This window comes from Cyprinodon variegatus, unplaced genomic scaffold (assembly GCF_000732505.1).
Source record: "Cyprinodon variegatus isolate N-32 unplaced genomic scaffold, C_variegatus-1.0 Scaffold14, whole genome shotgun sequence".
NCBI classification, from domain to species: Eukaryota; Metazoa; Chordata; class Actinopteri; order Cyprinodontiformes; family Cyprinodontidae; genus Cyprinodon; species Cyprinodon variegatus.
In genome coordinates this window covers 1,569,774-1,596,293 of record NW_015150467.1, presented here as the reverse complement: position 1 = coordinate 1,596,293, position 26,520 = coordinate 1,569,774, and the positions used below count along the sequence as shown (strand labels likewise).

General features: G+C 36.8%; 1 protein-coding gene across 1 annotated transcript in view; it reads right to left on the bottom strand.

The window, feature by feature from the left end:
- Positions 1-264: 264 nt before the first annotated feature.
- Positions 265-26,520, bottom strand: part of rtn4rl1 (reticulon 4 receptor-like 1) — a 221,164-nt gene continuing 194,908 nt past the window's right edge. The window contains exons 2-3 of the mRNA XM_015383061.1: positions 5,267-5,718; positions 265-2,877 (exon numbers count right to left, since the gene is read on the bottom strand). Of these exons, the coding sequence (XP_015238547.1) occupies positions 1,990-2,877; positions 5,267-5,718 (1,340 nt within the window). The 3' untranslated portion in view covers positions 265-1,989. The remainder of the gene's footprint in view (positions 2,878-5,266; positions 5,719-26,520) is intronic.

The following is a 26,520-nucleotide window of genomic DNA, read 5'->3' as shown; positions in this document are numbered from 1 at the left end:
ATGAAGGCAGAAACAGTTTAGCCAGCAGCATCTAATCAGGAAAGAAGATTGCAAAGTACAGACCGATAACAGGGAACTGGGTTGTGAAAAAAACTAAATATGCTGACAGAATCCATTTTTGCTTCAAATTATTTCAAGGGAGGTTTTTTTCCACGTGAACATGATGCTAAACACAGCAATAATAAACAGTCGTAAACACTGCAATGGTAGACATAAGAAGATATAGATTTTAATATCTTTATAAACATTTTTGTACTGATGTTTTTGATGATAATTTAGAGTTTATTCATGGTAAAGAAATAAAAGATCAACCAGCATACAGCAGAACAGGAAAAAAAAAGGGATGAGGAACAATTAGACAGATCTAAAAATATAACAAGAAAAATAAAGAAGTCAACTGACAATTTAAAACTGAAAGCTCCTCCCAAAAGGAGGAACATAAAACCCTGTTATCATCATTGATATCACTGATACTGTTTTTCTCATATTAATACAGTAAATGATTATTATCAGCACTGAAAGATGTCCATTGTCTCCATTGTTACTGATACAGTTCACATTGTTCATACAAACTTTTTCTAAACTCATGACATATTTCAAAGGAGGCACAAAGGCTCCAGAAGTACAGCGAGAAGTCCTGCAAGTCTGCACTTCACTGCACCCTCTTCAAAAGCAATGTTTTGTTCTCAAGTCCTTGTATCCTTGGACAATTGCAGCGGTAAATAAAGAGGAATAACTCTGCATGAGTTATATCTGAGTTGCCAAGCTAATTTCATATTGTTCTTTTGATTGTTTTGACCAAAGAGTTTTTTTTTTAAGGTATACCCACATTTTTAATAAGTCCTGTTACATGTGTACCTTGAGGTTGAGTGTTCTAAGAAAAAACATGAAGCATTCCTCATTAAAGATGAGGAAGGGATGTCCTCACTGCGGAAGGAGAAGTTCAACACAACCACACTGTGAAACTGAGATAGTTCACCTCTGACCTTTAAGGCTCCTCTTGGCCCTGCAACAGGGATGTATCTATAGGTCCTTTTTGTGTCGTATTAAATCAAATGAACAACGTCTTATACAAGATATAGACAGACACCTCAATATTCACAGCTTGATTCCCACCCCCCCCAGGAGACGAACATTTCCAAGCAGATGAAAATAGCAAATGGCAATCCTCGTCATCTTGAAATAATTAGCAGCTTAATCTTCAGTTGCACTGAACAAAAGAGATGTTAATGAAGATGGAAGAAAGAATTATGTGCAGAAAAACTGTGCAGGCAGAAGGTAGAGTAGATGGAAAAATAATATGTCTACGGAATAGAGTTTTATCATCTGCTAAAGCTTTATACACTGTGTGTGTTTAATGGCTGTTCATTTTATGGCCAATAAAATGTAAAGTCAAGAGATTTTTATTCCAAATCCTTAAGTTTGATATTGAGTTAAACAGCAGATTTGACTTAGGAATTAAAATTGAAAGACATAAAAAAAAGAAAAACAAGAGTCTCCAATTCAACTAATGGCTAATTCCACATCCGCCATTGATGCTGGTTTCTATACAATTCAACTAAAAGCTAAAGCTCTGTCGACTATTAAAAGTAATTTAGCCAAAGCTAACCTTGATTTTTTTGTCTTTTACAGTTGCCTTCTTTTTATAGTTTTGAAACTCTAGCCTTGTAAAGAAGCAATCAAAAAATTAGAGACCAAGATGTATGGTGAAGAAATCATTGTTTGACTTTGGCAGTGCAAGCTAAGTGTGCATTCAATTTCCATTATTTTCTGTCAGATTTTTGTGCTCTGAATCTTCCTCTTATAGATGATGGATGCTTTTATGTCATCTTCAGTTTGAACAATAAAGCTCCCTACAACATTTACACATATAATCACATTCACACACATACATAAAAGACACAGGCCTTGTAGTGCAGGAGCAAGAGAAAGGTCTGAGGGCTGTGCTTTGCTTTTTCTGTTTGTTTGATTTGATAAACCCAATGAAGGTCAGCGGAGAATATGGTCGATATTTGTCACTATCAAGGCCAAAAAGAAGATTTGGATATGTAGTGAAGTCTTGGATGAGGAGGCCTTGTTGTTGGCTTGTTGAACCCCACTGGGGGGACGAACAGTGGTCCGATGAGAACACTTGTGCTTTCTCCGTGTGACTGTTCCATCTGGGGATGTGTGGTCACGTTTCCCCCCCTCTGTGAAATCAGGGGAGGAATCCTCCTTGTCTGACATCACCTCCTTTGAGTGGTGAACCTCATTGTCACCCTTCTTCTTGCTCACTCTGTTACCAGACTTTGTACAGTTTTTAGGTGGCCCCGGCCTAGAGGGATCCACAATGTGGGTCTGACCTCCAGAGCCCACTGCAACTCCACGGTTCATAGATGGATTGACGGTACCAGATAAATTGTTAGTCTGAGATCTGGACTCAGATACTGTTGAAGAGCAGCTGGAGAAGTCCTCCTTACGCAGTTCCTTCAAGTCTTTTCCAACCATATTGAGTGGGGCCTGGCAACCCACCGAAGAAGTAGAACCTCTGAAACGTTTCAACCATTCCCAGAGTGAGAGAGCTTTACAGTCACATGACCAGGGGTTGTCATTGAGGCGCAAGTATTCCAATGCAGGAAGCATGTCCAGGCACTGTCCAGACAACTCTATGAGCGTGTTGTTGAACAAGTATAGGGTTGTAAGGCGTTTCAGGTCATGAAATGCCAAACGGTCAACCCACTCTATTTGATTTTTGTGCAAAAGCAAACGGTCCAAAGCTCGAAGCCCTCTGAAGGTGTTCTGGTTAAGGCTCCACAGACGGTTTCCATGCAGAAACAGGTGGCTCAGGTTGTGGAGGTCCATAAATGTGTCATCCTGCAGGTATTTTAGGTGATTATCCTGGAAAGACATACAGAAGATGGATGGTTAATGTAAGTCTTGATGTTACTAAAGCTAACCTTATCTTTAGGTGGCACAAGGTCATCTAATTGTTGACATTTTAATAATGACAATAAACAGTATAATAAGTTTTACATAAAACACCTTTTCTTCTGTAATAATGTTATTTAAAAAAATATTTTCCTATGTATATCCACACTAGCAAAGGGGCGCAGCGGCGTAACAGCGGGCATAGAGGGACAACATGTCTGTGTTGTCTTGTCCATTGGTACATTATAAGTTATTTTAAACTGATCTTTTAAACATTGCTCCAAAAGAAAAGGACATCTAAGATTTCAGCGTTTAATAATACACAACATTAAGCTTGATGCCCAGTCAGTTTCAACCCAATTCACACCTTCCTGCATGTGACCAGACAGCTTCCCCATGGGGCAGGCTAACAGTGGCATTAACAACACACTGCTGTTAGGGAGTCTAATCTACATGTAAATTTAGATCTGCAAAACAGCACTTCCCTAACAGCTTTAAAGCTTAGAACCTCTCCCTCACTATCTTTGGACAGAAGAAAACCCTTCAGACGAAGGAAATGTTTCAGATCCCCAAACAGTTTCTTGGATGACTGTATATTTTCACCAGAAATTTCTGTAAAACTTAATTTAGTAAAAGCTGCCCGAAAGAGATTCATACTTTAAAAGGTGTTTAATATATAGCTTCTGATTATCAATACTTTTGATAACATTAGTAAGAACATACAAAATGTGTCTGTTCAGTTTAAAATAAAACAGTTTATCTTTAATTGCAGTCTGTTTAAATCCTTTGTACTCACCATGAGATGGTGTTTCTTCTAATACAAACTGTCCCTTAAAAAAGTAATATCACAAACGGTTGTAAAGACCCTGAAGCTTTAGCTAAGTCAAGCTCAGATTTTAAATACATCATTTGGACAAAATGGACTGTACAGTACCTACAGGTATGTATTGCTCTTTTAAACATTTTTGCTTTTGATTTCCTTTAAAATGTTTAGATATTTAAGTATTTTTTATTATTATATTATTTAAATATATAGTCATGGAAAAAAATATTAGAATACTGGTACTCTAAGTCTTCAGTTTCTGCAGAGGTATAATACCTGATGAAAGCAATGAACATGACATAAACAAAACAAAACAAAACAAAATGAAGAAAGATGGTCTAATTTTTTTTTTCTTTTTTGGTGACTGCAGAAATACCCTAGAGATTATATATATTTTATCACTGTACTGAATATGACATCTGGTGGAGCCTTTAAAGTTTGGTTTTGAGGAGTTGAAGTTAGATGTAATTAGATCGTATCTTAGATCACTAGAATGGATAGAGCGTTAGCTTGCATTTTTACCATGAATGTACTATAGGAGCCAGTATTGAATTACTATTCAGACATGGAAATTATATACCATGTTTTCAGTGTTCTGGTGTCAAACCCTTCTGGTGACATTAATAAGTAGAGACAGCGCTTTACTGTCAGTTTTTAAATCTTGCAATTCAGCATACAGCATTCTGGGATCATTATTCAGTTCGGTGACTGCTAGCTTTCCACTGAGCTCAGGATTTGCCTTTCAACAAACTAAACAAAACATGACATCTTTCTGCTGTAGGTAAAATAGCTATTATGATTTTTCTTAGCACCTTGCAAAAGTTGCTAATAACCAGATTGAACTGTAAGAGTTTTAAAGCCTAAACATCAGCATAATTAACATAGAAACAATATATTGCCGTGTGAATGTGACAGGACACCGAATTCCTCTAACTTCAGCTGTCATATGAGGATTATGATGCTTTTCTAAGTGTTATTACTTGTATTATTACTGCAGAAAGGGATGAACTTACACAGGATCGGACATTACTAAGAGCACAGATGGCATAGACAACTTGATACACAGACATCTGTCTCTCTGACAGATGGACGATCTGTCTGTCCATCTGTCCAACAATTTATTACTTTATTAGCCCACTGTAATTATAAAATACCTAACAGGAAGGTTACAACCAAAAAAACAGTTCGTCTTGGATTTAGAACTACCAAAGTCTACTTAGTCCATGCATACTTAATCAGTTTAATTGTTTACTCCTTGCTAGGTCCTAAGGCCCAGATGCCTATAAGCTATGCAGTCATGCCCCCTACCCTTGCAATCAAGAACATCAATTGATAATTTCGTAGAATAGGAAGAAGCAGGGGCACTCAGAAACAGTTTACTAATGAACGGAGAAACCATTCAAAGATCTAACAAGAAGTTCCTGATAATTAATATAAATAATACTCTGCTGCTTATTCTCAACTCTCCAGAATTTTTTGAAAGAAACAAGAAATGAAACAATATAAAATATTTTGTACTGTTGGTCAAAAATATACCTGCAAGTAAAGGTACTGAAGATTTCGAAGGCCTTTGAAGATATTGTTTGGAAGTGAGTTGATACCACAGCGGTACAGGTGAAGCGCATTGAGCCGACTCAGCCCATGAAAGGTGTCTTCAGCCAAAGAGCGCAGGTGGCGGTTGTCTCCAAGGTCCAGCTCCTCCAGCAATGTAAACCCATGGAAGGTGGAGGGCTCTATATAGGTGATGTTGTTAGAGTAGATCCATAGTGTGACTGTGTTTGGACTGAAGTGTCCCCGTAGCAGGCGATGGATTTTGTTGTTCTGCAGGAAAATGCGTTCACTGTCTGTGGGAATACCATCAGGGACTGACAGGAAGTTGTGGGCCTGGCACGAGACGGTACTGGGTGCCGTGTAGCATATGCAGTGACGGGGGCAGGACCAGGAAAACTTTAGGCCGCAAAGAACCAACAGGAACTCCAGCCCACAGCCTGTAGAGAACACAGAGAGACAAATAAATCAGTGGTGTTGACCCAATTTTTTCTGCTATCACAAAACAAACAAAAATAAACAAGAGCATGTTAAATAGACAGATATTAAAAACTGTACAGTATATGAATGTGGACTAACTAAATGTTTTTGCATTTTTAATATCATAAGTCAGATGGGTAAAACACTAATGTATGCAGTAAAATCATCAAATAAACATATTTTGTAAGCCCAATGTAAAGTGTTGGGCAGTTCTGAATGTTTCCTTGAGAATCTATATTTATATATTTTTTTTTCTCCTTTTTGTCCTTATTGACATGTTTAAAAAGCAGCTCTGAATTTACGGCAGTTTTGGGTACTGAAACCTGATCTTTGCTAAGGTTGAACAGTTTCTGGCATAGTCTAAAAAAAACACACGCTCCCTGTCAGTTTTATCAAAGCTTTTAAGTTCAGTTTAACAAGATAGTTCAAATTTTAAATGCTTTTAAGAGCTTGTTTTAGTTTCAGTTTTAAAACTTATATTCTTCTCTCTGTTCTTGTGTTTCAGAGTTAATAAGACCTATTTGGTGAAACAAGCTCTAAGCCTTGAGGGCATCCTCACCAACTGCTTCACATAAAAAATGTTTTTTTTACTCTATATTAGCTATCAAGTTTTATTAACAAAGACTGGGGTAGGTAAAGCCTGAGGGTTATGTGTCAAAACCATAGTGTACCACAAATTATACTGCAAAGTATATACATACTATGGTGCAACGTGATGCACCATACTATGTACAAAAAGGAAGGCTGAGACAAAAAGTCGAAAAGAAATTAAATAAAAATGATAGCTTTTATTTTAAAGTCGGATGTCGCAATCCAAAACTACAACTTTGAAATAATTGAAATCTGTTAATTGTAAATATTTAACAATATAAGCGGAAGAATGCTGGGGAAATGTTTTTAAATTTAAATAAATTACTATAACTTCTAGAACTTGTTTCCTTTTCAAAGCAAAAATTCAGTTCTAGGTCACATATTCCCATTTTCATTAAAAAATGTCACTCTTGACCAGATGACAAAATGTCAAACAACAATAAATTTCACATTTTTTCTTTCTGTCAAAAAACACACAAAGTTCACATTTCCAGCAAGATGTTAAGCTAAAAATCAAGGATTAAAAAATATAGCAAAATCTGTAACGGGAAACGTTTCTACTCACTATATAATATAATTTCCACATATAAGATACATGCCTACATGTTACTGTATTACCAAATATAGAAGTTCTAATGTAAAACACATTCATTCACAGTTACAATATATAATTTCTATGTGTGAAACATCAGAATTTATTTTCCTATCACGTCCTTCAATAGCATGTATTTTTAGATAACATATTAGTGTATATTTATGAGAAATCATAATCTCCTTTTTTTACAATTGTTTTTGAGAAATACATTTTGATTGACGAACTGTAAGCTCAAGTAAAAATCATTTTTGTGGCCCATGTTGACTCATTTCTCATTTAAACAGTTTTATCAAAGGTCACTATGGAAGGATTATCTGTGCTGTAGTTATAGATGCTTCTTTGTACAGTTTGGATTGCCTCAATTCAGTGTTATCCTAGGGTTATCATGTGGGACAAGGGTGGCTTAGCTGAAAGACAAGTCATTTAGTAATTGATTCTAGTGTCGCCCTCCAAGCTGTCCTGGGGCATGGCACTAAATTACCTACCGATAAGTGTAGGAATGCGAGGGCATGTATGAGTGCTGTTTGGTAGACTTGTATTGTTAAAGTGCTGGAAGGGATACTGTAGACATAGAACTAAATTACAAAAACCATAACAAAAGTACACTACATATTCGTTTTAAATAGAGTATATATGTGGTGAAAAGAAAAGGTGAATCATAAAAACTGGACAGAAAACGAACAGTTTAGATCTGCTTTCATAATCGAGTATCATTGTCTAAATAATATAATCAGCTCATAGCACAGAGTGTGGTACACATATGGACCTTTTTGCTCACGTTTTACTAAACTAATCCCCTGAATGTACTGAAGCCAACCAAAAGCAATGTCTAAGGAGACAACAAACATGAACACCTGCTTCTGTGAGTCACAAGACGCCTCACTGGTTCTGATTGGATTTCTGCAGCAACCACTCCTGTCTCATTTGAAACATATGCAGCCCTTCCAGAAATTACCCTTTCCGATTTTCTGCCACCATTGGGAGACTCAGATTTGTTCCTTCTGAGTCTGCTGGTGCTCCTTTCCATCAAGGAAAGGCTATGATGACTTAGTTTGTGTTGTTAAATGAGGTGTGGAATGCTTATTTTAAATTGTAGTCAGCTGCTCTGAGTCGCTTTCTGTTTAGTGACAAAATTCTTGCAGATTCTGGAGAGGGGACTTCTACATAGTCTCATCCAAGATGAGCCCAACTCACAGCCCATCATGAAGGTTTCATCTGATAAAGCCCCTGGCTGCCTTGTACTCAATTCATTATTCAAAGCAATGTGGAGCCTGGATACACTGTCGCCAATCGATATGCCTCTGTTGCCTTTTAACCCACCCTATAATCCCAGGTCTTTTATGCTGCCAATTCAGAAGCAGGCTTTTCCTCGTGAGACAAGCCTATTTAGCTGAATGCTTTTTTTTGCCAAGCTGTGGCTAAGCTGTGACATTCAGTGTGTGACTCCACTGACCTTTAGCAGTAATTCTCTGTGTCTCGCTGCAGAGTTAGAGCACAGAGAGCTTGCATGTCACCTGAACAGGAACATGCTCTCATGGGCACAAATCTAATCCTATTTGTTAAGCTCTGCCACTAGGCAACAATGGAAAATGCACACAACCCCCCAAACCAAAAATGTGCTCAATAAACGAGGTTATTTTTCATGGTTAAATATAATCAAAAAGGTTGAATTTGAGTGTGTTCCTGTTTGCCAAGGGGAGGAAATGCAGCTGTGGTAACCCTGATACATCCTGAGAGAACCCTACCTTTAAATTTAGCGAACACCAGGACACGGGGCCCTCTGTAGTGCAAGAGCTATGTTCAGATTTGTCACACTTTCAAGCCCTAACAAAAATGCCATTTCACTATTTTATCACTCTGTGGGTGTTTTCCTCTTTACTTGCCATTTTCATGAAGACATATCAAGCACGGTACCTGCTGACAGAGTAAATTGGTGAAAATATTTTTTTTCCATTTCTCTTGGGAAGTAAGGGTTTGCTTTATTTATCAGACAAATAAGACAAGACACAGTAAATTCCTCCTGCCGCGCTGTGAGGGAAATTTGCATTAAGCAGCGTGCACCTGGTATTTGAAATGTGGCTTCGTAATTGTTCATTTTGGTCTCAGTTCACACTTTTTTGGGATACGAAAAGTCATGATGGAAGGATTTAAAACGGATCTTTAAAAAAAAGGCACAAATCAAACCTAAGCTGCCTTTTCCTTTTGTATTTGTTGTGAGATTAGATGACTTATTTTAATCACCTGTCATGGTAGGAATTTATCTAAGAAAAAAAAATTATCTTTTCACTCTAGTAATTATTTTTTGAGGCGTTAAACTTTTTCATTAAACCCTTCTCTCATGCATGTCCTCAATAGGAATTATGTAGCAGATCTCGAACAGAGGAATTATCTGAGCAAGCAAGAGACAGAAAGTGATAAGCCTGACACACTGGGAGAGCACAGGGGAATGAGAATGTAGATATTGTCGAGATAGTGGGACTATTTAAATCAGTGATCTGCTAATCGTGTTAGAACCATGATGCACCTCCTCTATCCTCACTCACCTCAGCCTGTGAAACAAATAAAACAACTTATTCCTTCAATATAAAACGACATCTATTTACGATTTCCTTCAGCCACTGCACCTTGACAGCAGATATGATTTCACAAGATTTTATGAAATAATAGAATTGAAGTGAAAAGAAGATTACTGTCTTTTAACATCTTTAAACAATAATTACACTGCAAGAAATGTAAATCTAAATAAGTCATTTTTTTCTTAAAATAATTTCATTTAGTCTAAATTGAGGAGGCAAGTGAGACACTTTGCCAATGGAACAAGACAACTTACATGTAAAATAAGAAAAAACTATTGCATTGTCTTATTTCAAGTGCATATTATCTAATTATATTATTTTAAGGGTAAAAATACCAATTTTATTGGCAAATCATCATATTTACTTACTCAAATTAAGGATAAATTGGTCTAAATTTAGTACATTTCTACTAATTTCCAGATCGTTTTTGCAGTGTATTTGCTATGCATTTGTATTCAGCACCTCATTCTTTCAATCCCCTAAATGATTTGCTTTTAGAGGCCATCTAATTAAAACAATAACACTGCACCTCCACCTGAACTTAAAAAACCCACTTTGAAAATCTCATGGCTGCCACCTCAGGACATGGTAGATAGAGTGCACCTGTGTATAATTTAATCTTAATACAAAAACAGCTGTTCCGTGAAGGTCTCAGTGGTTTGTTAGAGAACACCTATGAATAAAAAGCATCCTTAAAGGGTAAAGCAGATGAATAAAGCTAAAAACAAGGCATTCCTAGAAAAAATATTTAAGGAGGCAGTAAAAAGATTGGGACAAGTGTTCACCTTTCAGTGTGATGAAAATTTGAACATACAGCATATTCATGTGTTTATGTCCAGGCCTAAATCCACTTTAAACTCCATGATAAATAAGAAAACATGAGCTAACAAATGCTCATAAGCTGGTTGATGTAAATACAGCAAAGTATCATGTAAAATAGGCTTAACACAAATACTTGCTGCACCTTTCAGATTTTCATTTGTGAAACCTAAAAGAAAGGAAAGAAACTCCCTGTTAAAAGGGAGTTTTTCCTCTCTACTGTCGCTGCTAGCATGCTTGGTGTGAGGGATTGCCTTTGAGTACATGAGTCGATGCAATCAACTGGTTTTTTATTTAGATAGAAAACTTTGAATCAGTTTGACTGTATGATCTGGTTGAATTGTCTCTGTAAAGTGCCCTGAGATGACATGTGCTGTGAATTGGCGCTATACTGTATAAAGAAACTCAATTGAATTGAATTGAAACATGCTTCTTCTGTTTTTTCCATTAAATCCAAGTTAAATCAACTGATGCTTTTGGTTATAATATCTTTATAAATGTCATAAAGTTAAAAGGGTGAGAATATTTATTCATGTTACTACAACACATCATTCCCCGCTTTCCAAATGCAGATGTAAACATAAATGCTTGCATGCAATCACACAACAGGCCACCTCACACATTACACACGTGGGTTTTCGTCTGGATGGCCCGCACTCTAAAGCTTTAGGGTTACACGTAAACGAGGCAGCTCAGAATAGCGTGACAGCATAAACGTCTAATTGATGCTCGCTTACATAGCTTTCAATAGCAAGACTGGTTTTCAGCACAGAGCGGTAAAAAAAAAAGAGGAATCATGTGGGAAGGCTGTTCTTAAAAAATGTATGAAAAAAATAAATCAATGTCTGTCATAACAGCATTGTAAGCTCACACAAAAAGCCATTCAGCTTCAGATTGTATTATATAAATAGCTTTGGACTCAACAAAGCTTGTATATGCCAATTATGCCTATTGGAATTTGGCAGAATAAAGGCACAGCTCTGGGAGAGAGATAATATGTTTTTGGAAAGAAAAATGCAGCTTTTTGTGCTTAGGTCCCTGCATTAAAAACCGCATTACAAGTTGTTCAGCTCCAAGTCTCCCCATAAAGTTTTACCTCCATTTATCTCTCCAACAGTTACTCCAGACAGAAGACACGGATAGCCCCTCACTGGGGAGGGTCACGATTGACTCCCCGATCACCACAATTTTTTGCTAACTTATCATTTTTCTTTCAGGGTTTAAAAAATAAAATAGAACCATTGGTGAGGAAAAATCATCACTGAGGTTCCCTCGACAGACAATGAGGAGCAAATGTGTAGAATATCAATGACTGATAGTTCATACTGGATTTGCCCTCATGAATAACACATCTTTGCTAATAGGGGAGAAATGGTATGCCTGTAAAGCTGCGTGACTCTGCCCATCATTAGACTGGACAAACTCAATTTCCTGTGTCTCTCCAAAGACCCTGATAAGCAGTCTGGTTGTTTTGCTGCTGCCACCAGCAGACTCTAAATAATGTCCATCCTCTCAAATACTTCATGATACCCAAAGATGCACCAATTTATAAAGTACAAAAGCAAATTGATTTATTGGATAACGCAGGCTTTGCATATCTCTTTTTAATGGTTGATACTGTTATTAAGGAGTCTGGACGGTTATATAAAAGATGTATCAATTTGTGCATCATGAAAGTTTCCAAAGTATATTATCTTTGTTACTGTTAAGTAATCAAGAAAGTTCTCTGAACTTTTGCTTTAAGTTGAAAGAAAAAATTAACTGGACATAAATTAAAAACCTAGTTCAAATTAATATTATTATATATGATCTTATATTCTTACAAATTCAGTTTTCTCCTAGTGTAAATATTTTTTAGAAAAGCCTTATTCAAAATAGTTTTTCATCTTTGTGTAGGAATCCATTTAACGCTGGATTTTGCATAAAGATGCTGTCTAGAGAAAGGAGTCAGGAAAACATTTTGTTACAAGGTCTCATTGACTATATGTTCATAATTCAGAAAACACAGTTTGAGCAGCAATGGCTCTCTGACTGGTCTATGCAACATTTGTCTAACACATTTGATTCTTCTTCATCAAATGCCATAATAACTATTAGCACTTCAGAAATTCTAACAAATTTAATAATTTAAATGCTTTGCACGTTTAAATCCCTTGATTTAACGTGACTGAAAAAATGCTAGTAAATTAATTTCTGCAGAATGAAATGTTTGTTTTACATCAAACCGTTTTCTATTTATGTCTGTTTATATAAGCCTTTATTTCCCAGGAAGCTGAACAATGCAGCGAAAAGAACATCAGCTTCTGACATTGTGAGTATGGGTCAATGATTGCATATTTATTTTAATTAGCAAGGGTGGAACAAAAGGAAAAATTCAAGCATTTACTCTTTGAGGATAAAAAAAACAATAATCAAGGCACTGATAGACCATAATAATAATTTTTTTCTCTCAGGCTTGTTCTGATTAGCATTTTTTATATATTTCTCTGTTTACTTTAGAACACTGATTCCAGCCATTATTGGCTGTCGAACAGAGAGCTCATATATTAACACTGCTGCCAGCAGCTGTGACCGACACTACTTAGCTGAGAATATTTGTTTTAAAATATATAGTTTTTCCTTTCCCTTTTTTTTAACAGTTGCCAGAAGAACATCATAGATATGATCTAATTTTGCATTCCTCTATAACTGCAGACAATATTGCCTCCTCAGCTTCTCTGAATATTCTTACAGCCTATAAAGGGAAAAGGGTAAAAATAATGTTTATCACTCCAGAATGAATAATTAATTTCAGGCCACTAATGTTTTTTTCTTCTTTTTTGCTATTTTGCATGCTTTATTCCTGTGATTCGTTCCCATCAGCATCAGACCAGCACGACATGTGCAGCGAAACTGTAAACCATCAACACGAGCAGCGTTACCTCCTCCAGGACATTCATTTGATTATGATCACTATGTCCCTGTAAAATGTTAAAGCTAAATCAGCAGGAGGCAAAACCGGCAGTATAACTTAACTATATTAATAGCAATACAAGTTTAATCAATGCTGATACATAAAGTGGAACAGGTGTGGACCACTGTATAATTTTAAACTCTGGGGGGTTGCACAGATTACAGTGCACCTCTGGGCAGCATTTTGTGCAAAAAAAAAATAAAAATAAAATAAATAAATAAACTGCAGTTAGAAGGTAAATAAAAATCTAAAATCTATTCTCACTGACATCTCTAAGCACAGTAAAGCTGTTAAGGTTAGTTTCTTTTATCCACTAACAATTCTAGGTTTATACAAAAATTTGAATTAAAATATCATTTCCATTTTTTTAATTTTTAAATAATGAAATTATTTAAACTGCCTTTCCTGATTTCATTTTTCTGATGATTATGCCACAAAGGTTCATGGGGACCACACATAAATTACAGGAAACCACTCATTCTACTAGGCCCCAGCATGCAGCGCCCAGGACCGTGATATACCTGTCACAATAATAAACCACCATCTCACTATGGAGGTTTTATGCACATCATACATAATAGCCTGCTCATAGCGTTCCAGATTCAGAGTAAAAGACCTTTCCAAGACTCTGCAGAGACCATTCATGTTTTGGCTGATTTCTGATGTCTTGAAAGTCTAAGCCAAGTGTGAAGGGAGTCTAATTAAGGATCAAATAAGGATCTGACAAACAAAGGAAGAAATGTTTACACTATGAAGAGTTTTAACTAGACCGGGTGCATGTCAATGAAGTACATAAAACAAAGTTCGAAAGTATTTACCGTATACAAAATGAGGAGACACAAAAACCTAAAAACAAACACAAACCAAATTCTGAAGCAGATGTCTGTACCTAAAATACTATAAATAAGAAATAAAGACAATTCATTAACCTAAAAAATGCTAAACAAAGACGTATGAAAAACGCAAACTATAATTCTGTTTTCTGTAAATTTGGCTTCTTTTCCAAGGTAGATAAACACTTTCTGGAGGCCCACATAACATAAAAAAACATTTTTGGTGTGGCAAAAGAATTCCCTCGAATGCTACAGTAGATGATTTAAAAATGTGATAATAGTAGCATCCTTGCAACATTGACAAACTACTTTCTACAGCTTATTTACATGTATTATTTCAAGGAGTAGAGATGCAAACTCATACTCTGACTAAACAAACCTGATCCAAACTTTCAGCAGACATGAGCCGCCTTAAAAGAAAACTTTAAGAAAAAATCTTTCAGTGCAAAAAGAAAACCCAGCAGGCAAACACAAACTGTCCTAAATATTCAGCATAAGGCTATGACTTGGTGCATGATGTAATGAAAAATTTGAAATATTCCATAATTAATACTTACTTTCTATTGATTACTGATTGTGTCAAACCTTAAAGGTGAAGTGTTGTAAGGTTAAGGTTTGAAGCTGCTGTGTATTTGCAATATCACTGTTATTCATGGCCTAGCGTGTCACTGAATGCCTTCATATTTAGAATGAAAGACATAAAACAATAAGCTTCAAAATGTGAAGAAAACAATGGCAGAGGTCTCTGTCTCAAAATTGTTGACGGATTTAGTAGAGAGTCTCATAGACTGCTGCAATAACACCCGATCACATATAAAGCAAGCAAACCAAGATGAAGTTAAACATAAAACAGACTGCTATGTTTGTGTGACAGCCATATTTTATAAGCTGACAGCGCAGGGAGGTTAAAAATAACACCCAAAAAAAGGAAGAGTGTGGAGAAAACAGGGAAGGAAAAAAAAAAAAAAAAAAACAGGTGTTAAAATGAATAAAGCCGAGTTTGTTTAAAATTGTATTTGGGATGCTGAGAAAACAAGCAGTATGGTGGATGACTGATGATTGGATAAACCTTCTTTGTCTGATTCCCACATTTTAATTAACAGGCTTCTCTGCTAATTCTACCCACATTCGGATGCATGTCTGCACATGCTGGCCCTTTACTGTTTCCCTGCATTCAGAGCTCACATCTCAACATTCATAAATGCCTGACACAGAACCAAATACCCCAGATCCCCTACCCACCCCACCCGATGTCCCACACACATATTTGCATACCTAAAACTCACAGACAATCCAGGCACATATGTACAAGAGTACATTTGCCAAATCACCTCTGGAGGGAGCAACGCTATGAGGCACCAACTACATTCATTATCATGACAGCACAAAGCCAAATGATTCAAATATATTGCACTCCCTGTGGCGATATTGCACTCCAGCAGGAGGACTAAACTAAAATAATGGGTCTGCCAAAACTATATAAATCATCCAAAGTGTATCCATATGTAGTTTATATACTGCAGTTCTATTAAAGTCATAGAGGGCATTTATAATGCAATTCCCATTGGTAGAGAGGCCAATAATTATATTTCATATTGATGGTTCAGGGCTCTCAAAGGTGTTTAGAAGCTCCTTAGCCCTTAGTCTGTTTGACAACATAGATGAATATTTTATTCAAGTGTCACCTCAAAGAAAAGTTGCAGAAAAATCCTTCTGCAAAATTCCAGTCAAAATTACTCCAGAATCATAGGCTACTTAGACGTGTATCAAACGGGGATCCAGAGGTTTCAAAGGCCCTTTGTAAAGATTTCCATAATAAGAGTGCCCATGAATCACACTTTCTGGCCATCCTGCCAAAAACTAATTTGCTTTGACTGACACAAATAGCAGTCAAGGAACATTGCCTGCAGAAGTCGACACAGCAATGAAAGGTTTAATCATGACAGAGTTGTGAATATGAGTCAATCAAGTGACTAAATGTTTGTGAAACAGCAGTTTAATTTGCATTTTCACATTACACATGGTGTAGGTGCCCAATAGGCACAAAAAGGAAACTGGTAAAGGTAGGAAATAAAGAACTGAAGTGCATAGAATGAGAGATAAGAATAAAATTGAAAAAAAAAGAAATCGCTAATCCAATTCAAACCCACCTACAGTGCACGCAAATACGTAAATAATTTCCTGTGTTATTGAAGATTTTATACAAGTGAACTTTTGGCTTAATATCAAACACAAATACAGGAAATTAGACAACACTTGTTAAAGAAACATGGCAAATTTATGCTCCCTAAAATCTGAGGATATACATTTAACTGTCCAAATATTTAACATTAATAAGACTTACCAAATGGATTCAATATTGGGCTTTTTTACTTTGGTTTGTGAACTAAAAGCAAAATGACATACATATTGTGTCAAGGCCTGATTTAATGTTTGGTAACTTTCTTCTGCTTTTAATGTAAAATCTTAAAAATAGAAAGACATTTACTGTAAGAGAGAGGAGGCTCTGGATTCTTGTCTGTTTGCAGCATGTGACCTACTTTGCCTACTGTTCATAGATATACACACATTAATACGCTTAAGAGAGAACAAATGTTTCTGGGAGTTTTGTGAGCACAGTGAAATATGCTACAACCTGAATAAAAAAAAGTCATACTAAATCACTGAGGAAACATTAAATCAATTTGACAAGACTTTAGAAAGTGTCCCAACAATATAACAACATGTAAGTTCAGTTGTGGACCCAAGTTGAGTGTGTACAATCAGATATACTGAATAATCAGAAACAAAGCGAAACTCCATGTATTTGTTGTCCAGTGGTGCAGCCAAAAATGTCATGGGGTGGCCAGGGACCACCCTAACACCCCTGAGGGGTGGCGAAAAACTGAGGTGCCAAAATCAGTTCAGTTCATGAGCTGGTTAAATTTATGGGTCAGAGGCCAAATAGTTTGGGAACCTCTGATCTACACTAATCACAGTCTTTTAATTAGGGAAATAAGTAGAACAACATCTGTTTTTTCCTGAAAAGAATTCCTGAATAAAGACCAGATCTCACAAGGCCTTTGCTAGTTACGTGTTGTTATCAATATTTTATGGTTCTAATGTTGTTATCAGAGAATAAAAGTGACTTTTTCAGGAATTCACTCCACTTTAGAGCAATAAATTAGACATGACAAGAGCAACAAAAGTATCTGTTGCTGTAAAGAAAATACTAAATAAAAGAGATAGCTGTATTGTACTATATAATTAATTAGAAATGTATAGGTCTGTTTACTGAATTTTGAAGCTACAGTATTTGGAAACACTTTAGAATAACCATCATTTTTAAATTGTTATAAATGATTAACTGATATATTCCAACCATTTAGAAAAGGTAAAGAGATCACATTACCCTGTTGTGTTAGTTTATCCCTAAAATCAGTGAGCTTTTTGTCTAACCCTTATCTACCTGTAACATCAGTGGACTAAAGACCTGGATAAATAGATCATTTTTCAAAAGCTTGACAAATGAATTATTTACCTTTAATTAATGGTCTAGATGCAGTTTATAAATGAGTCAAACATTAATAAACTATCTATCTATAATTAAGTTTTATTTACCATTTATAAATTTAAGGTTTAATATAAGTTTATTGTAAGGTGAACCATGATTTTTGATTTCTTATCTAAAACAGAAAAACAACAAATCTGAATTCTAGCCTACAGTGTAACTCTGTCTCCAATAGTTAAAAGTAGAAAAAACAATGTCTGCACAGCAGTGTTTGAACAATAAGACCAAGTACACTTAGGTTAATCTGCAGAACATTGTTACACTTTAAAATATGATAATATAAAGCACTGCAGCTTGTCAACCTCTGAATGTTTAAATCAGCACTGTAACTTTTTGCCACTAGCAGCTATAGACCTGTAAGACAGACATAGACATATAACCATGTACACATATACTCACACTGAAGGACAATTTAGAGAAGCCAATTAACCTAACAGTCGTGTTTTTTGTGAAGTCGTGAACTACTAGCAGTAAGACCCCAGGCCAGTAATAAAACCTGCAACCCCCTTGATGCAAGGCAACAGTGCTAAAGGCTTTTATTACCTGACAACAACTTTTTTCCCAGTGAGCTTTCTAGTTAAAAGGGAGCCCAGGCAACCATAAAGTCACACTCTAGGTTACGTGACTCATTCAGTTAGTTCAGATTTAAATATGCATTTCTTGATTAAATTTTTTTGTTGGAAAAAAAATATATATCTGAAATGCATGACAGAAAAAGAAAAATCCATATTGAAAAGAATACAAAGCCGGACCGCTTTAAGTCCGTTTCAGAAGGTGTTACAAATGATTCACTGTTAAAGTTATTCAATTAAACTAAATAATTTTATATTTCATAGCAGCAGATGTTGAGTGTTAAAGTTATACCCTGTCTAAGATTTTTGTATGTTTTCTTTTTTGTATTCAGCTGATGACTGGACAGTTGTCAGTACGCCTGGCTAGTCCAGCTACTGCACCTTGTTCAATTTGATGTGTCTCTGTCACCGACAAAGTGCACCAAAGCCAATCATTACTTGTCTCTTGGTGTGACAGTTGAGCAGCTGTGATGATAGATGACAGCAAGCAGACAAAAGGAGTGAAAGGAAGCAACAAAGAAATATCTTGAACAAAACTTTGCTGTGTTGGGTTCACCTTAGTTAAAAGAGATGTGAAAAAGATAACATTGGTGGGACACAGGCCGTTTCTCAATATGTGCGTTCTCATGCGCTCATGTACTCGAAAAATGTCATTACCCTCTGCCCTAGTACTGTTCCAGTCACAAGAACAAGAAGACAGAGAAAGGACAAAGTCCCTGGATGTTGTTCTCGCCCCTCCCTCTTTACCCAGCATGCATCAGACTTGTCCGTTCTCGAGATTGACAGCTGCCCCAGAATGCACCGCAGCAACAGCAGCTTCCAGTGGAGCACTCACAGAGCTCAGAGTATTAAGTTAAAAGTTCTCTTTGCTGTTGCCGTTGTTCTATAAATGTACGTTTTAAGATCATTTAAGATGAGAATTTTATACTTTTCAGCATCACCATATGGCCCATTTACTGATTCAGTGCATAATTTAAAAAGAAGTTCCGAAGTTGAGAGGACCGTGCCAACCTGCAGACCTCAGAGGCTAATTGCAGCCAGACCTAATTTTACTGTAGCCTGTCTGCAGCAGCCCTCTCTCGGCCTAGCCGTGTGTGACATACCGCTGGCTCTGATGCCGATTGTTTTGTTTCATTTGGCAAAATTTTCATTTGATTTGATTTGTGTTTATTTTACTGTATTATTATCCCCCCACACCCCCACACCCATATGAAAAAGGTAAGAATTTACTTAACAGGAGGTGAAATTCAGCTCCAGACGAGCAGAGCATGTGGTGATGTCACAAGTATGCTTCGGTTCCAATGGACCCACATGTATGCTGCATGCTCAAGTTTCCCATGCTTTCCTGTGTTATTCTGTAGAATATAGTCGGCGAGGACACACGTCCATACACGGGTCACACGACGGCCACAGTTTTAAAGAACAACTATGGAGAAATCAGCCTGGGAGTCTGGTGCCATGATTCACCGTGTGAACCGGTCAGCCTGGTTACGAGCATTGTGCCAGCCAGCGTGCCCTCAATAGAAAATCTAAGGCACTGAATCACAACCAGCTTCGGGGCAGATGCTCTTTCACTGACCCAGCACTTTGATGTTTCCATAGATTGGGGACCAAGCAAAATATTGTAATATTCCAATGGAATTAATACATTAAAGGATTTTTCAGTTCCCAGAGGATTGTGGTCAGAACCGAGCTGCAGCCCGAAGTAAAAGTGATTTATTTCTTCTTATGGGATTCAAACAGCAACACAAAAATCAAATAAGCTATTACTGTAAACATTCTGATCAGTCTAATAACATGTTGCAGCAGCCTGCAATTTGTCCCCATCTTTGCATTTTTTTTTTTTATCTCAGTGCCCTTAATTTCACATACCTGTCAGCTAATACACTGTAATCACTAAGATGCCCTAAGAGCACTTTAACACATGACTTAATAAAGCTTATCTGCAAACATCAATCATTTGGTGATTTGATTCAGCCCTTAATTTGTGACCAGTATGCTACGAAGTTAACAACAACTTGTTAAAATAGAGTAAATGGTGTTGAATATTCTTTGCATTTTAAAAGATGTTTCCTCTTTTGTTATAAAACACCTTTACCCCATCCTCCGAGTTCAGCTGAGGATCTTTCACAGCTAGCCGTCTAGGATCTAACAACTTCAGACTTATTAAAATTGCATCACGTGTTTTCACAACAATGACTAACCTTGTGCAAAAACTCATGCAACTAAACACTTTTTCTCAGTAATAATTCAAATGCTGCAGTGGCCTGCATTGGAGCAGAGCAGCACAGATCCATACCTGCACTGAATCGGGGCATTTTCCCTGTGCTGCACCTCCCAGATCTTCTTACATGTTTTCTTTTCAAAGCACACTGTGTAAGTTACCTTCTTGCAGCAGCAGCTACCTTCCTGCATACAAACCTCATGCGCCCTAGATTCAAAAGATCAATTATTCATAGCAGGTGAGAGTTTGGTGCTCTATGTACATAAAGGCACACACACATTCCTTTGCCCTAACACCGACAGAAAGCCTAGACGTACTGTAACCATCACCAGTGCATACCTAACCCAAACCTTAACCTAAACTCAATTCACACCTTCGTCTTAAACCACATAGAAATAAAACTAACCTAAGGTGAGGAACAGGAAAATCCTCAGTTATATAAACAGTTTATATTGTATCTGGTTATAAGGAATCAACGGTCCTCAATTGGATGGTGAAATCCGAAAACATTTCCTCATTCTGAGGCCAAAAAAATAGCACACTCACACGTACACAGATTCAGCAGTCTCAACTAATGGCTTCGAGGAGACAAGGAGAAATGTGAAATCAAGCAGAAAACACTGTGTGGGTACAGAAATGCATTGTGGCTAATTAGTTCAAGAGACAATAGGATGACCAAAAGATGAAGGAGGAATGAAAATCAAAAACAAAACAAAACAAACAAAAAAAAACAATGCAAAGAGGTCTTTATGGCTTATGCAGTGCTATATATGCACCAACTTCCCACACACCTGTGACAGAATGTAGCAACTCATGAAATAAATGACAGATACAGCTCAAATGTTTCAGCAACAGAAACTTCTGTCATGGGAACTGAACGCTCACCACATCTAGTTTTAGGAAAGTTTACTTTGCCATCAAGTACAGCAGTTAGCTTATGACAGCCAACCAAAATTGACACCTCTATAAATAACCATCATGACAAGATACAAAAACTGGAGAGTTACTGAAACCAGACATTCAGATTTAATAGAAATTAAGTGTGTAAGTCTAGTAAAACTTAAAAAAAAATCTGCCCCTGAAAATATGCTAGAAAAACAAAACAAAACAGCTGTTTATAGAAAAAAAAAAAGAAAAAAAAAAAAAAAAAAAAACAACAATAAGATAGCACCACCAACACTTGTTATAATATAAAAAAACAACAAAAATCCGACTTCTGGTTGATGACAATTCTAATCAAGATAGCTACAAATGTATCTGCTCCCAGCCAGTAGGTCACAGACTTGTACACACCCTCTCTCTTTCCATAATGAATATTTGGGCAATTTCTCAATTCACAAGAACGAGTGTTGACTTGTGTTCTCACCAAGTACTGTATGTTCTTGACATGAACACAGGAAAGTATGGACTTGAGCAGAACGGGAGCAAGCAGCATAAATATGGGTCAATTGGAACAGAAGAGTACTGTGACGTCACCACACGCTCTGGAGCTGCACTTCCATTCATCCATCACACTTATGCCAAGCGGGGTCGTGAGGGGTGCGGGTGCCTATCTCCAGCTGTCTACGGGCGAGTGGTGGGGTCCACACTGGACAGGTCACCAGTCCATCGCAGGGCAACACAGAGACAAACCGGACAAACAACCATTCACACACACACTCACACCTAAGGAGAATGTAGAGAAGCCAAGTAACCTAACAGTCATGCTTTTGGACTGTGGGAGGAAGCCGGAGCACCCGGAGAGAATGCATGCTCAGAGAGAACTCGCAATGTCCATGCAGAAAGGCCCCAGGCCTGGAATCAAACCCAGAACCTTCTTACTGCAAGGCAGCAGTGCTACCCACTGTGCGACTGAGCGGCACTATATATAGTTATATAATAATAATTAACGCAGTAAGATAGACACAAATCAAATGAACATTTTGCCAAATAAAAGAAAAAAATCGCTATCAGGGTGGGAAGGGGTGGCCTGGTGGTTAGGGCATAGGGCTTTGAATCCTGAGGTTTTGAGTTCGAGCCTGACTGCCACTCTGGTTCCCTGAGCATGGGTATGGTGAAGCATCGTATGGGTTAAATGCAATAGTAATTTTCTCAAAGGTGAGATCAATAAAGTTCAATTATTGTTAAATATTATACGAGCCACTGACCACAGACACTTGAGCTTAATCTCATGGGAGTTCAACCTACTTTTCCTATTGGTGCAGAGTGCTTTGGTTTCAATGTTGGCATCTTAACCAAGTAAATATTTATACATCATGGACTGATCAAAATTATAAAAACAACTATCCAAATACAAGATATTTTTGCAGTAAAAAAATAAATTCTGCACCAATCTTGATGCTCTGTCAATGTATGATTTTGAAATATGTTTTGTTTTAGTAAAACAGCTGCAGCCATGACCTCTAAGATTACTTAGGCTCCTACAGATAAAATGTATTATTTTGAACTTTCTTTTTCTCCGGACAAATGTGTACTTTTTTCCGTAGTGTTTAGTGTGTTTGTAGTCAACAAAGATCTAAGGCATCACTGATCCACGCGTTAAGCAGATGAGGAGGTGTTCTCCTCAGGAAAATCCCACACAGTTCCTCCAAACATGCCAATTGCCCACCAGAATATATTTTCAATTTGTTAGGCAAAAAAAACTCTCTGCAGGCAACATTGTTTTCATATTCATTCGCCTTCTGAATTCAGAAGGTTTGCTTTTGATGATTGTACCATCAAGGTCATATTTATGCAGATGTTTCAGCATAGTGAAACACTTCACAGCAACAGATTCTCTTAAAGGTTTTTGCTTTCAAATAATTCTAGTACTTTTTTTTCAGAACTCCAATTTCTCTTCCCATCAGTGTTTTATGTACATAGTGAACAATTGAAATGGGTAAGGATCATTTTCCCCCTTTTCTTCTTTTTTCATATACGTATTTTGGTAATGCTTTAGAACACAAGCCTAAACACAATCCTTTTGACTATTTGTTGACAGTAGCTTTTTGTAAGATTTAACCATAACCTTTGGAGATTTTATGGCTGTTAATGAAAATGGAAATATTTGCCATAAACCTTATCTTCATTGCAGATTCACTTAAAGCAGAAATATTATACAGTACCGTAGCTTTTTAATTTTAGCTAGACACTGCACACAAAACATTTGGCTAGAAGTACCTTTGAAAATTCAGGTTTTGAATGTGTGTTCATGTGTGCTGTCTTCAAAAAGGGCTGAGGACCAAGGACCTAAAACAGCACAGAATACAAAAGAGCAGGAGGAAAAAGGCAGAAGGGATGGGGGAGGAAGTGGAAGGCCTTGATCTTCAGAGAGTAATCCCTTTTCATTAAGAATAGTTTTTCAGCCACTGAGAGCTTCACCATTGATCCTTGTGTAATGTCAATTCATTAATTTGCATCGGCTTATCACCTTTAAGGCCTTCAGGACCTCCACCCAGCACACACACACAAACAGCATTTATTGTAACTCAGTCTCACAGAAATAAGAAATTCTGCATGAAGTTGGACTCCTATCAACTTAAATCTTTTGAACCAATTTCATTTTTCATTTTAACAGATTATTTTTCTTCATTCAAAGTTTTTTTTTCATAAACCCATCTGCAGATGACAACGTATTAATTTGAATAATCACAGCTTAAATAGATTGCTATGGTTTGGTAGGTTTGCAGTTGTCTTCTACACTATAGATTGGCAGATGATAGTGTTCAAAGATTAAAATCTAACGTCTGTGCTTTCAATCCTAACCATGTTTGATCTCCACAGCTTTAAACCTGGCCTGTTTGGTGTGTCCATCCACCTTGATTATTTTTCTCCTCACTGTTCTTCCAAAAAGAAAGTAAATTACACCTAAATGGATGTTTTTCATTAGCAATTAATTTATAAAGGCGATTGTTTTAACAGATTGTATTTAGTTTTCAGTGTAAAGACTGTAGCACACTTATTAAACACATGAAAGATGATTTTTCTCAGAAAGTAAGTGTCCAGATTCATCTAAAATGACTTAAGTGATGGCTGGCATTCTTGTAAAATAAAAATTTTATAAATAAAAATCCATTCTCTGGCCACAGTGGGGCCTACAAAACATTAACCAATCCACTTTGCTTACTGTCGAAAGTGGATTGGCTACTTGTATATCAATCAAACATTTTACATACGTACCCCAGTATGTTAATTACATTGGCTCCAAGCGTAACTCAAATGTAGTGGTGTCAAAAGTACACACATTTGTTACTTAAGTAGAAATAAAGATGCTGCAGTTTAAAAACACTCTGGTAAAAGTTGAAGTATCAACTTGACCTCTTTACTCAAGTAAAAGTGTGTGCTCCAAAAACTACTTCAAGTATAAAAGTATAAAGTAACTTCTAAAAAAAAAACAGCCAGATGCCACAATATGAATTGAAAGCTCAATTTTTTGACCATTTCGAAAAATTCTTTGAGATAGGGCCAAGGATGAGGGAGGTCTTGTTCGTCTCCATCTCCTGATACGCTCTCGTCTGTGTCCGACCTTTCAGACATTTCAACATCTTTTTCTGAATCAAACATTGTAGCATGGCATAGACAATTCACATTTGCAGATTGAAGAACACCTGCTTGCTTCTGATGATTTCCTTTGGCTAACCAATGAGTGTTTGCCTTATATGACTCATCCAATTACACTAGCTTTCACTAGATGTGGATGGCGCCAATGATCTGCATTGGTTGGTGCACATGACCAGAAATAAATATTTATAAACATTAAACCGAAGCCAAAAGTAAGAGTAACGTTTGTTTTAAAAATGTAAGGAATAGAAAGCACAGATACCTGTGTGGAAATGTAATGAGTAGAAGTAGGAGGAAAAATTAGTAATGGAGTAAAGTATAGATACCTAAAAAGTGTACTAAAGTACAGTAACGAAGTATTTGTACTTCATTACTTGACACCTCTGCTCATATGCTGTTTAGCTAGCCTCCGCCGTTACACTGAAAGACGAAGAAGTACTCCTACACTTGTTTGCTGCTGCAGCTTTTTTTGTTTTAGCTATTTCTTCAGTATTTTGTGAAAATGTGAGCATCAATGGCTGAAAATATTACTGAAAAAACCTAACCGGTTTATAAGGTTAGGAAAAGCATTTTTTTGATGTAGTTGAAAAGAGGAGAGAAGTTGGAGAAAACAGAGCTAAGTGTGTGTTAAGGAGATTCTTTTCAGGTATGGCGTAACTTCAAGGAGCAAAAGGGTATGAAAATAGATGTTTTGTTCACAGCTGCACAGATAAATTATGTATAATTCTGCAGTAAGTACTGTATTTTTTTTATTATGAAACATGCAGCAATGAGAACAATGAGAACGCACCAAAATATTGTAAATATAACTTAGTGAAAACTTAGAGACCTCTTCTTCTTATGGAGATTTCCTGTTGACTAGATGCATCCATGCACTTTGCTGACTCTCTAGGTGAAATACAAAATTATGGGCAGAGGCGTTTACAGCAAAGAGAACTTTTGATAAGGAGGGGGGGTTACTGACGCATGCGCATGATTCAAAAATACACAAACAGCCGTTGGACATATCTTCCACCTAAGAATCCTCTTTCCTGCCAGTTCTAATGCTTTAAAATATGAAGAGTGATAGAAATTTTTATAAGATATTTTTGTTATAGTTTTTGGCAAAATATGAGCCTTTAAAGAAAAAAAAAAAACAGTTTAATTGTAATTAAAGAGACCCATGTCTGTCTACACATGATTAGGAAAAAAATAAACTCATTACTCCTTTTTCTTCACCTTTACATAAAAACTGGAAACCTGGAGATTAAAAGATGTCAATTTGGTCTCCCTTACAATGTTTTCTGATGTTCCATTATGCCACAAGGGTGTCTCTTCTCACCACAACTTTGCCATTTCAAGTTTTCTGTTTTTCTTTCCTCCTCTCCATTGTAAACCTGAACCCTCTAGAGGCGTAACGCACAGCTTTGTGAGTGCTTTCCCCTCCCTCACAGCTGCTTGCCTGCATGGAACCACTGCTCACGAGTGAGTGCTCCCAATCCTCTCTCTCCTCATAAAGCCAAGTGCCTCG